Raw genomic sequence first — 16,557 nt, forward strand, 5'->3', positions numbered from 1 at the left:
AAACTGGGTTCTCATTGAGTGCACTATAGTGTTTTCTTTAATGCTGATAACAATAGTACGAAGAAAAATTTGTCTAGTTTTCCATCAGTTTCAATTCATCTTCCATGAAGAGGAATATTATGTGAAGTTGATTTAGAAACAGTGTTTAAAACTTAAACATTACATTAGGAGTTATGATGGTAATATCTTAGATGCCACTAAAAAGCAAACAAAAAATTAGACTTGTACAACACCAAAACATCGAAGTACTGTGAGGTCACGTCTTGAGTTTATAAAACTTTTAATCTAATTGTTTTGCCATTACAGCTTTGTGATCAATCTATTTAAAATGCATAGAACACTGTTTTATTTGCCAAATTGTTATTTAATTTTATTAAAAAGTCGCTCATTAGCTAAATGATTTAGACTTCCATCATTATGAAAAAACTCTAATCAGACATTTGACTTTGATGATCCCTTAGTGGCATCTATATAATTCGTTTTTATGTTATTATCAATGCTAAATATTGAAACGTTTTAAGAACAAATCATGAATCTGTTAGAAAATTACATCTAAGTGTTATTTGTATATGATATTAATAATTTTGGATTACGATTTTGTTAGCCAGACATCAGCAAATAAAAAAAAGACAAGTTGCCTAGCAACTCTTTCTTAGTTTGCCTATAAAAAGAGATCAAATGAAGCAGGTCAAACGCTGGGCGAGGCCATCAGGTGAAGATTGTTTTAATGTGTGTATGTTTGTTTTAGTGATGTTTTAATTCAATCTTTCATCTTCTATCCATTTTTGTGCTGCATGGTTTTCTTGGTCTGACAAGTCTCTATCTGTTCTTTCTCATAAGATGTTCAGTAGGGTTGTGTACAGAAACTGTAGAGATAATGTCAATTTTGACATTATTTCACCCAGGCTTGCTGCTATAAACTTACATTCTTAGGAAAGGTTTGTTAATATGTATCTGGAATATTCACTTTTCTTTGTTCGCCCTTGTCTGGCAAGCTGTAATGTTTAGCTTATGAATATTGATACATGAAGTGTATATTAATGACCCTTGGTGACCTTAACCCTATCCTTATTGGCTCCCTGGTGGTATCTGCAGACTCATGAATATTAATCTAGTTCTGTAACCTCCATTACCCTAATCTTTGCTGTCTAGCCTCCCAGAAGGACCCGTTGTCATGGTAACCTCTTTACTAGGCTCTTCCAGACCAATGGTGGGAAAAAGTAGTTAAAAAGGACAGAAAACTAAATTAAACAAAAAAAAATCTTGTATCTGCAATATGGAAAGCTGCCATTGTGCTAGGAAATTTGCCTGGCAGTCATTTTTAGGGGTTTGTGTTGAGCAATGCAAACATGGATTATTGTGTTTCTTATTTTCTTACAGAATGGGTGTTCATAAATGTCAAATTATAATTTATTAAGTTATCATCTATCAGAAAACTATGGGATACCACAACTCAGTGACTTACTGAGTGACTACCACTCTTCTAGTCTTAAAATGACTAACAATCAAGAGTTAATGTCTTAAAAATAAAGTTTTTTAAACTGACCAACAAAATAAAAAATCTAAAAACAACAACACAGAACTAAACTAGACATAAATATAAAATNNGGGGGGGGGGGGGGGGAGTGTTCAGACTGAGAATAGTAGCTCACTCAGCCTACCCAAACAAATACGCAATTGTTAAATCTACATCTTGCACCACACAAAGTCCCCAGGTCACTAACCCAGTAACTTACACACTTAGAGTGTAGCAGAGGTTGGGAAAATAGAATTAGAGGTACAAGTGTTAAAATAGAGCTGTATCTGTCTATTCAGCACTGGTGGAGCATATGGACTAAACAACTTAAAATGATGGATGGGTGGCTTATACAGAAAATAATGAGCACTTGCAAGTCTAAGTCACACATAAGACTTGCTTTGTAGTTGTTCTCGGTTAAATGGTCTGACTTTTCCTTTTCTTACAGATGTGGACGGCAATGAGGACGGTGGGCCCAATGGTGGTGTTGAGGAAGAGGATGGCTGGTTTGGGAATGCCTCCGACACACGCTCAGAGTCTTCATCTTTCGGGGACACCCAGGACGAGCTTCTTCTCCATAGAGGCTCGTCTCCTGACGAGCAGGCTGAAATCAGTGTTGGGTCCGGGGACCACGATACTTGTGGAGGTGAAGGCTCTATGGGTTGCCCTACACCTGTTCATCGTGCCTCTCTGGAACTTCTTGGCTTGGATGGAGGTGCATTCTCGGCCCAAGACACGCTCTCCTCGGTGGTATCATCACTTTATGGTGAAGCAGCCTCCCGAGCTCTAGGGAAGCCTCTCAGTAGCAATCTACGCCGCCTCCTAGAGGCTGGGTCTCTCAAACTTGACACTGGCGAAGTCCTTGGTCGATCATCTAGAGGAAGTGCAGGGGGAGAATCCCCCCCAATTGCATTAGCACCATCTTTGACCCTCTCCCCATCATCTCATCATGCCCAACAGCTAAGTGCTCTTGCCCGAAAACTGGCCAATAATAACAATAGCGGTTCTGCTTCACCAGCCTCCTTGGCACCCTCAGTCACTAACATTAAGCAAGAGCCCCTTGACCCATTTAACTCTGTCACTCCCAGCAATGGCAGTGGCTTTGTGTGGGCAGGTGTGACAGATAAGTGGCCGCCAGCCACTTGCTCCAACCCCTGTGGCTCCAGCCTATCTCCAGATTCTGCGATCCAGAAGTTAAAAGCAGCGGCCAATGCTGTGCTTCAAGACAAGAACGCTGTGGCTTCATCTTCGACAACATCTTCCTCCTCCACTTCTGCTTCATCTGCAGGGCCCACCTTAGGCGGGGGTAGTCGAGGAGACGATATGGTGCGCTTTGATGCCTTCAACTCTCCGTTTAGCCCACAGTCAGCGAGCTCTACCCTGGCTGCACTTTCCAAGAAAGTCAGTGAGAGGAGCCAAGCTTCATCAACAGCCAGTGCTGCCTCCGACCACCAGGCCTCAGCAAATTCCTTTCTTTCTCTCGTGTCAATGACGTCCTCTGCTGCCTTGCTCAAGGAGGTAGCAGCAAGGGCAGCGGGAAACCTGCTGGCAGAAAAGAAAGAAGGTTCCCCTCTGGCAGCTGCGGGGGTCCTCCAAGAGGACGCAAAGCCCCTGCTGGACATGAACCGGAAAGCGCCAACGCCATCTACACCCAATCAGAATCTGGAGTTGCTGCTGCCGTCCACTCCAAAGGGCAGAGGCAAACCAAACAACCAAGCAGGTGATCTAAATGCATTTTTACAGACATTTTCTATGCACTTTTGTGAAATGACAGTTCAGTATTTTTAGATAATGGTTGCACCTGCAAAGATAATCACCTGACATGGCTTTAGTGCATTTTAAGAGCAGTTAGCATATAGTTGTGAATGACTCTGTTGGATGGCTCTGGGTTAAAGGGGCAGCTGCAGTCAATTAAATCAAGCTTATGTTTATTTGGAAAGATGAGAAAATGTTATGCTAAATTATTTAACATACAATTTAGGAATTAGAATCAATTGCACGTGACTACAATAAAAAAAGGAACATTTTTGGCTTTACTTGTCACAGTGTTGCCATCAGAAAAACAACTCTGAACTTCTCTGACATGTTTTCTCCAGTTTTGTAATAGTTTTGTTTTCACCTCACTGGCGCTGAAGTAGCAAGTTGTGCAGCTTCGGCTTAACTGTCAGCCGAGCAGAGAGCATAACCGAGAGAAAACAGCCCTGGCTGGCCTTCTAGTCTGGGAAATGGTCTGTGGGCTCAACGGGGGGTTCCGACTGAGACCTCACTGCCTTCCCAAACCATCTCGTTTGTGCTCAGATGTGAGTGCTGCCAAAAAGGGGCCGTCAGTGTGTGCACAGCACAGCGGGGAGCCCTGGAGTCCATATCCATCTCAGTAGCCTCCTCCTGGCTTCAGCCCCCCTAAACAGAGCCCTCTGCACTGATCAGCACAATAGACTTAAGGCCAAACACATCATAGTTTCCACTGACTGGAGACAGATGCGTGCACGCACACTTTTCCATTTTTCACTCTGTCTCTCTGTCTCACTGTTTTACTTGCAAATGGCCATGCGGCACATAACGCAAGTATATGCAGAGATTTGGACATGTAACCACAACAAAGGTAAACACAAAGATCTCATTGTATCACAGGGAAACGGCTTTACTCTTACTGAGCATGTGTAAGGGAGAACCAAATGCTTTCCGAGAGATTGATGTGCTCTTTTGAGGGATTGTGTCGCAACCCCGCCAAACCTAAAATGGCTGGATCAAATTGACTTCAGACAGATGAGGCAGTCGATGTAATATTCTGTGATCTGCATGCTAAAGAGGGGGGTCTGCTGTAGCCCAGCGTGCAGTCAAGGTCGAGCAACGCTGTAAAAATGCAGGTAGTTGTTTGGTTGCCAGACTGAAAAATCTGACCTTGATTATTGACTACCATGTCCTGTTTTATTGTCATGCCTCTAGTTAGAATATAAAAGTGTCATATACCATATTCTGTACTCTGCATATTTATAGCTTCCTTTTTTATTACATGCTTGTAAAGGGGAAAAAAAATCTAACAAGGGTGTTTGAAGAAATGTTAGAAACTTACACAAACGTGTTTTATTTTTGCTTTACACACCTTAACTTGGAGTAGGTAGAAGTCGTTTCTGCATCTCTGCTTGGTTTTGAGAGGTTGGGCCGCAGATGGCGGTTTATTGTTGCAAATAGGCAGTTTCGAGGTTTTACACCTCAGGTCAATGAATGGCTGAGCACAGTAATTTTACCAAACACTGATTACCAGATGTTTTTCAAGGAACAGCACTGGAATACTTATGAAGCCATCCTGACAGCCCCTTGTAGAATTTGTAATGCAATCATGCCTCTTTCTAATAAGACCAATTAAACAGTAATGAACACCGGATATGAATCCAACAACAATAATCGAGATACTAAAACATGTCTGAGTTCTTTTATTTACTTTTCTAATGCTTAAAGGTGGTATTTTCTGTCATAGGTTTCATTATTGTTCAATTTTTATGTAAGGATTGTTGCTACTTCTTTTCTATGCTGCAGATGTATTACTGACAAGCTTGGATGACACTTCTGAAACTTACAGAATGTCTTTGTTAATATTTAACAGTGTTCTTTGGTTCCCTCAAGGCTCTCCTGAGGATGGTGGGAAGCCATTCCAGTGTCCGGTGTGCGGACTGGTCATCAAGCGCAAGAGCTACTGGAAGAGACATATGGTCATTCACACAGGCTTGAAAAGCCATCAGTGTCCATTGTGTCCCTTCCGCTGTGCTCGCAAAGACAATCTCAAATCTCACATGAAGGTTTGACATTTTCATTTCTTTACATTTGCACCAAAGCTTTTTTTAAGGCTTATGCTGTGTTCATACTCTCCCAGTATAGTGAGGTTCATTATCTACTGCAGGAGCTGCATCTGGATGATGACCGCTTTCAGTGGTACTTCTGTCTCTCTATGACTCAATTTGAAGACTTGCTGTCCACACTCAAGACTTGCGTAGTCCAAGAAAATAAGAATAAAAATTGAGGACCCTTATATCATTGTCTTTTTGGAAAAAAAGAAAAATACTAAAAAGTTCAAGAGAACGATCAGATTCTCCTCATTGTTTTTTTTTTGTACCTCACCCACTTATTGCATCATAAACACATCACAGGCCAAAGCAGAGTCCCAGATTTTTTGACACAATGCTGCTTTTTTGCCAAAGTTCAGATATTTGAACTCTGGACGCGCCAAAAACGTGCTCTTGGCAGTCTAAAGGGCCACACCCAACGCTCAAATCACTCTGGAGAACCCCAAATTGTGTCTGCATGTTGACTTAACAAAAAAGGGAGGCCTCTGACGCACAAATCACGATAGGCGTGAACACAGCTTTTGCTTAAAGTTCCAATGTAGTTGCTGTAATTTGGTGGCAAAGCTTTTAGGTTTAACTCTTAAACCTGTGTTTCCATTGCAGGTACATCAGCACCAGGACCGGGGTGAGACATTTCAGTGTGAACTTTGTCCCTTTACCTCCTCCCGACACTTCAGCCTCAAGCTTCACATGCGGTGCCACCAGCACTTCCCCCGCACGGACGTCAAGGTGAAAGAGGAGCTTACCACTGACACAGAGGGCGAGGGCTCCCTCTTGGGTGACAGTGGTTCCACGGACCCAAGAGCGACGCAAGTGTCGCCACTGACATCGGACAGCCTGCAGCCAACGTCCTCTCCTGTCGAGGCCTCCGGCAATCACGTCCATATCAAGGAGGAGCCGCAGGAGCGAGACCTGTCCGTACTCTCCCCGTTTAGCATGTGTAGGGACCGTCCCAGCAGCAGTGCTAACTCTCTGGACTTACCCGGGGTTGGAATTGGTGTCAGATCAAGTCCAAGTGGTCCAACCACCGCCTCTCTCTTTAGCCCCGACATCACTACCAAAACAGCCACTGACCTGCTTATGAAGCTATCAGGTAAGGCTTTTTTTTAACATACCGTAAATGCAATGTTTTCAGTGATTTTGATTTCCCTTTACAAGTTAAAAACTGTAACTCTAAGGTTTAGCAGAGAAATTGATAATTTATGGAAATATCTTGTTTTACTCAAAAACTAAAGAGAGGCTAAAAATATTGTCAGTTAAAAAACCTGAAAGACATTTCAATACTAGAGTACTAAGCGAAAAAGTGATGACTAAATACAGAACAGCACATCGACATTTTTAATTGCATGTACAGACTAATGTGATTTTAATTGACAAATAAATACAATCTCCTAAAAATTTGTAGTTGGTTAAATAAGGAGTTCCCTTATAATTGCTTTTTTATTAGAATGATTTACATTTTTCTAGTCTAGACTGAGAATAGTCTTACTCTGATGTTTTCTTTACTCAACATTAATGTAAGTTTAAAAAAAAAATAAGAGATTGATTTAAACAATAAATATTAGTTAAAGAGAAAATAAACAGAACCACATTATCTGTTTCAGATAGCTGCTCAACTGTTTTTGATGTGAATAAACTTGCGCGTGCCTTTTGTTTCTGCATGGGGTCAGTCAAAACCTGCTTCCAAATATTTCCCATGGGTATGATAAAAAAGTGGGTCATGGATTTTTCACAAACTATTATTACTTCAGTAGCACCTCATGATTTCCAGCAAAGAAAAAACAGCGAGGGTTCTGTTAAAAGTTTTCTTCTCTGCTTTTGAGGGAAAATGATCTCAATCTCTTACATAACAGATTTGTCTCACCTTTAGTTACCATTGCCCTATTAATGTTTGTACATTTTCAAGTACTTGCATTCATTAGGATGATTATAATCATTTGATTGTGATGTTCACCTTTAGCGGTTGACACACTCTCTTGCTGAAGCTCAGTTCATGGAGGGAAGTAGAGCCCAGAACATCTGAGACACTTGTGGTCTCTTCCTTCTGTCATGTTGTTTTGCTTAGTAGAAATCAAATCAAATCAAACAATCCAGTCAGGGCTTAACAAAACATAGTTTCTATTGTGCCTGCACGATAAATCGCAAATTCATCGTTATCGCGATATCAACCTGTTTGATATATGTATTGCAGTAGATGGCGTAGACTGCAACACATGGCTACCTTAAGTTTTTACAAACATGCTTAAACAATCTCTTGGTAGCTTGAAGTATTTAACAAATCAAATAGAGCCATTTTATGTTAGATGCCCACCTCACATATAATTGCAGTTATGTTGACTTTTATTTAAATAAAACTGTTGTAGTGAAATGGAAATGATGCTTTAGTTTAAAATTTTATTACTTGCTCTTATACATGGTCCAGTTGAATACTCAATTCTGATTGGCTGTTGGGTGTGGATTAAAAAGTGATAATCCGCAGTGATAATGTACATCTAAAAAATAAGTTCTGGTCAAATAGCCCAAATGTTCTATATCACTGTGCAGGCTTCTTTAAAACAAACATTTCTTCATCATCTGGACAAAAACAAGCTGCAAGAGGTGAACTTTCTCTCTGAACTGAGGCTTTATTTAACCTTTCGTGATGATCTGCATATATCGCTTTCCTTCGCCTGTTCAGTGGCGAGTTGTCATGTGACCTTGACAACGCTTCGCACCACTTATCAAATAGTCCACTTTTGTGAAAAAGCGATAAAACAAACACAAAAAAATAAAAATAAATAGAATAAAGTACTAAAAATTGATGGACTATTTATTTATTTATTTTTTAAGTGACCATGGGATAAGCGGGATAATGCCCTTCAAATTATGCATTATCAGAAATTAAACCACTTTGAAAAAGCTTCGCGTCAGACGGTTCAGACTTCCATGCATTAATTTGTGTTAATGCACACTTCGTCGGGCATTATACCTTACGTGTATCGCAAGTCACACTGCAATATTGATCACTTGTTTCGCACTAGTGAACTTTCTCCCTAGTTTCTATTGTTTCTTATGTAAAAATGTTTGCATATTTGACCAATGGATTCAAAAGCCTTATATCATATTTTGTTTAAAAACGTATTTATAGAGTATAGGAGAATTCTTAAATATCCATATCTGATTAATCTTGCAGTAAGTTAATACAAAATAGTACAGTGCGTACATTATCTATGAATAAGTTTGACTTGTAACGTAGCTTGAAAAAAATCTGCTTCTTATCATCTACCGTAAACTATACATGTTAATATAATACTCTTTGTCAGCACCAAGCCTTAAATCTTTGAGAGAAATGACAAGAAGAGCCTTAAAATAGAGCTCTAACAACTATTTTTTTTCAAATATCCTTTTATCTTCAAAGCATGTTTTCAATTCCCTGCTGTTTCATGATAAACTCATTTGATTTGCGTTATGCAAATCCTATATTTGTTGAACAGATTTTTTTTTTCAAACCATGAAGACCAAACAGAGGCCCTTTGCCCTCATGCTGTCAGTAGATAATGCAACACAATCTCATACAACTCCATCTCGCTCCTGAATTATAAGAAAGATGTTGGTGATTATATTCAAAACAGCAGCTACAGTATAGCACTAAAGAGGAAACAAAGGTGGATTCCAGGCATGTTTATTGGGACGGAGTGATAGATTTGTGTCAACTCTTTAAAAAGTTGCCACCTCCATCTGTTCTGCTGCTGTCTTGCAGCTTGAGGGTAGTAATTGAATGCTGGATTATATTTTTTTTAATTGTGTACACTGTTTATAAGCGGCTCATGATAGCTGCCTGTTTTTCTCTTCTCTGCTGTCAGCCTCTGATTATCTCCTCTGAAACAGTTGGAGTTTAAATGATTTGCTCAGGGGCACTTCAACAACAGTTGAAGGAATTGTTTTCTCCATCCACATTCTGTTGCTTGTTTAGGACCTGACAGCACATAACCTCTAGATATTTTCCCGCTCCTAACAAACCCCATTGTCAGTCTGAAGGTGTTATTCTTCCCGACAATTGGAAGTAAATCTTATTCCTGGAGCTGCTGATGGATAAACAAATAGAATTAAAGCTTTTTTAAATATAGAGGATAAAGAAGTGGTTATATTGCTCAGATGTGAAGATTGTTTTTACAAAACTTTTTCACTTACGAAAAGTGAGTTTGCAAAAGAGGTCATGTGTTATATCTGCAAATTAACTTGCCTTTTAACACGTTGAATAAGCTTCGCAAATATGCTGTTGTCAGGTATACAAGGTCTAACCGCGTTTAGATGCTTCTTACAATGTTGCAATTCATCAAAGGATGAGCTTGAAGATAGTGGCAAGATTGATGGAAAAAGGTTGATCGGGGTCAAGCGCTGGGGTCGAGGCTACAACTGCCACTCTCCCACTTAATGCTGTGTAATTAGATTGAAATCTTGAGCAAGGATGGAAGGAGGGGGGAAAAAAATCCTGGCAACATTAGATTAATTAAAAATTTATGCATAATTCATAATTAAAAAGGAATTCGTAATTTGAAATGATTAGCGCCCTGAGCGCCATCCCGTGACCCTGCCAAGATGCGCGGGGACTGGGCCGGCTTAGTTAACTCCCTCACATTCTCGCACGTTCTGGCTCCACATGGATGCCCCCTGAGTGCCAGTCACACTTCTCCCTCAGACTGCACAATCGAGCACAGGCGAGTCCCAGGGGAGCCGCGACGGCTACTTGCAAGTCCGGTGTGAAGTGGCGGACATCTTAGTCAGGACATCGTTCAAGGGGAAGGAAGAACATTAGAAAAAGACAGAGGAGGATGTTGAGCTTGAATGCATGACTACGGGCTTTTATGAATGTTGGTGCTTTGATCACAAAGTTCTTCTTTAGTTGGGGGTGTGGAGTCAGGAAAATGGTCTAAGTACTGAGTGGTGGACACCGATAATGATATGAAGTAGAGATCACCGATGTGGTTTTTTTCAAGGCCGATACTCTAATTATTGTTTTTTTTGTTAATATTCTGCACAAATTTGCTAGTTGTGATATGGCGAGGACAGAGAAGTTTACTACGATTTCAGGGGAATTTTCAGTGTTTACGTACCTTTGATACGTCCGTGCAGGCGTACAACCTCCAGAGCTTCGCCACAGAAAAAACTTTACCCTCCACCGTTATTTAACCTGCCCCAACCTCCTATCCGCAAACAGTTTAAATTTCTGATTGGTTCTGCCTCTGCCTGTGCGTGGTTAACCAATCAGATAGTGTAGTGGGCGGGAGAATGCTGAAGACAGAGGTGTGGCTGCCTCTGAGCTGAAAACAACCAGTTTGGATTAAAAAAAGACAGATAATAATGGGTGTCAAATTAGCCAATATTGGCACAGATATTGATATCGGTGTTGGTCGACCTCTAGTATGAAATATGAAGGAGGCAGAGGTGACGAAGTTCCTACTGGGACCTGTAGAGTCTATTTGTTTTGACTTTTCTTGCTAACCCAAATTGAGATTGTACATGAACATCCCCCTTTCACTCCAGTACTAGTGTGGCTAGGTGGAGCATTGGAGGTTGTTTCGAAAAGCTGCAAAGGGAAAAAAAAAACAGACAGCAGCTGAGTGAGACAGAGCAAGACACCAAAAAGGGGCTGGGTCAAGTTCCCCAGGCATTTGGAAAACGCTGAACTCTGCCTGACCTCTGACATAATAAGCGTATCATTTTTGGGAGCTACTCTGGTTTCTATCGAGTGCTAGACGGATACTCTATGGGGTGTTTTTTTTTTCTTTTTTTTAATCCTCGTAAACTGACACAACCGTCAGCGATCCACGTTTTGATTGAGAGATGAAAGCCGCCGAGGCTCTTTGAAATGCACTGCCCCTGCCCTGTGCCCAGCCAACCCTGAGTTAATAATGACACTGGGCACCGCACACCCTCCAAACCGCCACCCCTGCCGCTGTGACACAGGCACAGGGAGCTTGACCCCAACTGGGTGTGAATAATTGGCATGCAGGGGATTGTGGGAGGTGTTGCGTCTGTCACGTTGTTTCTGCAGTTGTCTTATTTATCGTTCTTCCTGGGAGAATACCTTTCATAAAGCCCTTTGATTTATGAACATGAAGGGAAACTGGAATTTCAATGTTGTAGACAAAAGAACACAAGTATACTTTTTCAAATGTCATTGTTTTTAGCATTTCTAAAGCACCACAAACTTCTAAAAGAGTAAGATTATTGTCAAGTCTTTTTGAAGACTGTTTGGCCCAAATATTTTTATCCGTAAACATCAAGATTGAATGTGATATGTCCTTTGCTTTCCAGCTCAGCATGAGCGGACACAGGCAAGCCTTTTGTGAGTGACCTCTGGTCCATACATCCCCACTGCAGCCATCAGTATCACTGTCCAGTGTGTAGCACACTGTCAGCTATTGTTGGTTCTCAACCTTCCCCATGAAGCCCTGTGTTTTTTTTTCTTTTTCCCTCTTCCCTCTTCTTCTCTCTGAGAACGGCAGCCAATTGTCAGAGGGGGAGCAGGCTGGCGTGACAGAGGTGGAAAGCTAATGAAGTTATTTGACGGCAGCCCTGGCCGCAGAGCTAGAGGTGAGGTGGAGTGGACAAGCGCCTGGCAGTGAGACGGATGAGGCGCAAGAGAAAAGAGCAGCGAAGGGGAGAGAAACAAGCAACAGTATGGCGATGAAAGTGGCGCCGGTGGCAGGTGTCAGAAGGGTGTGATAACATGGAGACAAACTGATAGCGTCGGCCGCCGCGATGTCGGAACAGCCTCGCCGAATCGTGCACAGAGAGTTTGGTTAGCACATAACCGCACTGCCAGGAAGCTCGCAGAACAGAAGCTCAGTCACCCAGAGATGCCCGTCACCGCTGCTGATCTGTGCTCAAGTCACAACACGATCTGCCAGGGACACAATGCTACTGTGAAACTTTGACAGACAAAAGGCCAACGTGTAAAGTTAGTGTTGTTCTGTGGGATTGTACTTGAGCCACCAGAATGTCAAACGAAAATCTTGGCCATCGGAGGAGATGGGTGATGGACGGAGAAAAAAAGTTGAGAAACGTCGAGCGTGTCTCTGTTAGCAGCTTATTAGCAGCTCAGTGAGAATTTTCAAGTATTCGTAGTGTTTCACTTGCAGCACGAGTAAAGAAAGAAACAACAATTTGTGTGCCCTCTTGGTTATAGTCGTGCATTTCCGAGGCCCTGACCAAGTGTGGTGTCCCTGTCTGATCCAACATGGCCCAACATGCTTCTAATTAGAGGACGTCCTTCCAGGTGCTGACCAGGTTATACTTAGCTTACCCGCTGACATCAGACAGCGTGACATTTCCAGCTGGTGCTGTGTTCGACCCTGCGCAACTGCCCCAGAACTTGAAGGTCACTAGCCCTCAGTTCCCTCCACCTTAGCTTCCTGTCCTCTCCCTTGCTAAACGTTGTCTTCCTTTCGCCCCATTTACTAGCGCCTCTACTTTATTGTGATGGCACAGAAGCTTGGCATCTTACGGGCGGTCAGAACTCCAGCACCTGTCCCCTTTTCTTGCCCTCTATCACCTATCCTAGGTGTTTTTTTTTTGGCCACAGATCATCATTAATCAAAAGGAGCAGAAGCAGCAGAGATTGATGGAGCGGGCAGGGGGCAGCAGGCCTGTGGTGGTTAGAGATGTTAGGTGTCATGGTAGGGTAAGGAGCAGAGCAGTTCTCTGCTGAGGCCAGAGAAGACTGGACAGCAGTCTGCTCAAGAGTGATGGCCTGTCTCATACGAACATGCCTGTATGTGTGCTGGGTGGGGCTTATGTGTTCATCTAAATGTAAACTTTGTGGATGTCAGGAAATGTACAGATTTGTTTTTAGGAGACTTATGCCATTTTAGACCTTAAAAATTTGTACACCTTTGTACAAATTTCTCAAATATTAAATTGTGTTTATTGTTAAAGAAATGAATTGAAAAGGGTCATAAGCCCACACACTTTCCCATTGTTGCACACAAACACTTCTGTAAAATAAATGAAAGTACAAGCATGGATAAGAGGTAAAGAGAGTTAAAGAAACGCTGGAGTTTTGCGCAAAAAAAGGCAAATAAAAAATCCAAAAAATGAGAACTATATACTAGCTAGTAAACATTTAGTAATATTAGTACTGATTTTAGGTAAAATCCCAATAAAAACAAACAAGTTCTAAACGAGGTGCAATAATTTACCAACTATTGAAATAGAGTCAGGTATTAATTTTCTTTAAAAAAAATAGTTAAACATTAAAATCTATAACTTTTGGGGGATGTTCTGTCATGTAAACCAAGTTCTAATAAAAAAGAAAGGTCAAACTCATTAGAACACTCAGAAATTTGTTTTCCAATAAAAATATGCCATTTTCCCTTTTTTTATGCAGTCTATGTCAATGCATCTACCATGCATATTTGTATTAAAAAGTAATTTTCTTACCCATCAAATTGTAATAAAGGACCTTTCACCCTAAAAAAATATAAATAAAAAAGCAACATTGTAAAAAATATGTAATGTTAGTCATTGGTTTTAAGTAATAAACCTTGTTATGCCTTCTGTCTTAATGAATAACTCATTGTGTGTAGAAATGATGACTAATTTGGGATTTTTATAAAGTTCATTTTTAAATAATTTTTAAATGTACTGCTCACCAATGTGAGCTAAACCCTTATTCCTTTCATGTTCAACAGTTAGAACAAAGATTGGAAATATTCTGACAAACACAAGGAGAAGCTCTTGCCCTGCTGTTCTTTTCTTGGCCACTATTGGAAGTTTCTCCATGTCTAATTAATTATTCATCCAAGGCGAATTTGATGTGGCCCAGTTTCTCCATTCATTTCATTTTATTGATGTGCCACTAATTTACAATTCTCCAGAAGATGACTTGAGCAGACCCCCTGATGTGTTATTTCAAATCATATCCTTGCTTAAACACAACAGAGATGCCAGATAAGAGTTCCTGCTGAAGAAGTCATTTCATACTGTCATGTTTAAATCATGTAGGAATTCCGTTAGATGTAATACTAGTTTGGAAACCAGATTTAACGTTCCAGTCAACTGGCCAATGACTGAAGAATTCTGTAGTCACATGGTTTTGTTTGCAGGCTTTAGTTGTAAACAGAAATCTCTGGTAGTAACCAGTCTGAATACAGACCAAATGCCAGGTTCAGGACTCGATCCAGAACAAATTAAACAGATACATGGCTCCATGGTGGCGCAGTGGTTAGCGCTCTTGTTTCACAGCAAGGAGGCCCCCGGTTCAAGTCCCGGCTGGGGGACCTGAAATAGAAACACCAATGGAGGAGATTTCTGTGTAGAGTTTGCATGTTTTCTCCGTGAACATGTGGGTTTTCTCCGGGGACTCTGGCTTCCTTCCACTGTCCAAAAACATGCTTCATAGCTTTAATCCCACTGGGGTCGGAGGGCCTCTCCTGGCTACTGTTGGGCGAAGGCGGACTACACCCTGGATGGGTCGCCAGTCTGGCACAGGCCACACACTGACACATGGACATCAAGGGACACATTACAGTAATCAACCTATGAAGCATGTTTTTGAACTGTGGGAGGAAGCCGAGGTGCCACGAGAAAATCAGTGCATGCACAGGGAGGGCGTGCAAACTCCACAAAGAAAGATCCCAGCTGGGAATCAAACCAGGGGCTTCTTGCTGTGATGCAAGAGCACTAACCACCACTACACCGTGTAGCCATCTTCCAGTCACATATTCATTATAATCAACACTGTCATTATTACAGTGAATAAAGTGAATTTGAACTTAATTTTTTTTATATATGTCCTCCATCATGAGAAAAATGCCACTAACATGCTATAAAGACAAGATTTTCATCAAAGTAGGTCTTTAATATTCTACTTTTTTTCCCCTCTTTGTTTCTGCAGCAGCTAACCAGAGGGAAACACTCCAGTCTCCATTCCACCTGAAGGAAGAACCAAAAGCCGAGGAAGCGCCAAGTCCAAGACCATCCTCGCAATCTCACAACCAGGCTCAATCAGGCTTTCCTGCTTCTTTCTGCCAGGACGGGGCTGCAGCCGCCGCAGATCGGCCAGGGTCGCTGAAAACAAGAGAAGGAAGCCCCATCGCTAAGAATAGCTTGCTTAGCCAGGATATCAACGTGAAGGTGGCTTCTGAGCTCCTAATAAAGCTTTCAGGTAATTGTTTAAAGTTATTTATGTTTTATGCAATGGTAAAAAAATAGGACTTTCTTTGCTAAATGTGTATTTTTATTTTAATATATGCAAGACTTAAAATATTGAAGATGGCATTTCCCAGTTGGGAAACTTCGGAAGAATAAACATGCATTCTAGGTTGCGTAAGTGTGAGGATTTACTTCAATTTGGCAGGTAAATTGTAGATTTTTTTATTGTGCTCTACATTACTTAAGAAAAACCTTAGGCACAGTCTTCCTGTTGTTTTTTTCCACACTAGCACAGAAGTCTTTTTATATTATTTCTAATTGTATATTTTAATTCAAATTGAACATTTTATTTGATCTATTTTCAAATATATCAAGTGACAGTAGTATACGGTTGGTTTCTTGGCCAAATTTAACAGTGAAATTAATGCTGAGCATAGTTTTTTTTTTTTGTAAATCAAATTCACCATTGAAACACCAGGTTAGGTTCAAGTGTGTCATGTGTTTATGCACCGTGGGCTGCTGGAGAGCATGTCTCATGCAGTCAAGAATGAAAAAGGCTGAAGTACAGTATGTGTCATAGTACACTAATGTGTTTTTTCTCTCTTTATGGAATTGTTAACATCAATCCCATAGTACTTCATTTTCAAAAATAATCACTTGGCTGTGACAGCTGGCTATTAGGACTACTTATTTGACCAATAAGGATGTATTAGACACCTGCATTTATGTTGGAGCTGTGTGCTACAACGGCGTTATTAAAATGCACTTTGTTGTAAGGCTTGGGGCAAATGTGCATGCGCAGCACTGAAAAACCCCAACGCAAATGGCAATCTGATATTGGTGCAGTGGGGCGTTTCTCCATCTATGGCTCTTCATCCTGTGCCAGCATGAGCATGCTTGACAGACACCTCACACACCGTTTGCTATTGTTCTCTCTGGGTGGACTGGTGTTCACAGTGACTCATGCTGGCTGGTAGCTCTGTGGTAGTACACGTGTGCTGCTCCACTGCCTGCCCCCAGGTCACATTTTTCTGTGTGTGTGCATTTGTGTGTGCGTTTAAG

At 41.2% G+C, this 16,557-nt stretch overlaps 1 protein-coding gene across 1 annotated transcript in view; it reads left to right on the forward strand.

Annotated features, from left to right (window-relative positions):
- znf827 (zinc finger protein 827) overlaps positions 1-16,557 on the forward strand; it is a 72,533-nt gene that overhangs the window by 20,343 nt on the left and 35,633 nt on the right. Inside the window, exons 2-5 of the mRNA XM_024259404.2 lie at positions 1,965-3,236; positions 5,141-5,313; positions 5,962-6,451; positions 15,239-15,508. Of these exons, the coding sequence (XP_024115172.1) occupies positions 1,965-3,236; positions 5,141-5,313; positions 5,962-6,451; positions 15,239-15,508 (2,205 nt within the window). The remainder of the gene's footprint in view (positions 1-1,964; positions 3,237-5,140; positions 5,314-5,961; positions 6,452-15,238; positions 15,509-16,557) is intronic.

The sequence above is a fragment of the Oryzias melastigma genome, linkage group LG1 (genome assembly GCF_002922805.2).
Source record: "Oryzias melastigma strain HK-1 linkage group LG1, ASM292280v2, whole genome shotgun sequence".
Classification (NCBI taxonomy): Eukaryota; Metazoa; Chordata; class Actinopteri; order Beloniformes; family Adrianichthyidae; genus Oryzias; species Oryzias melastigma.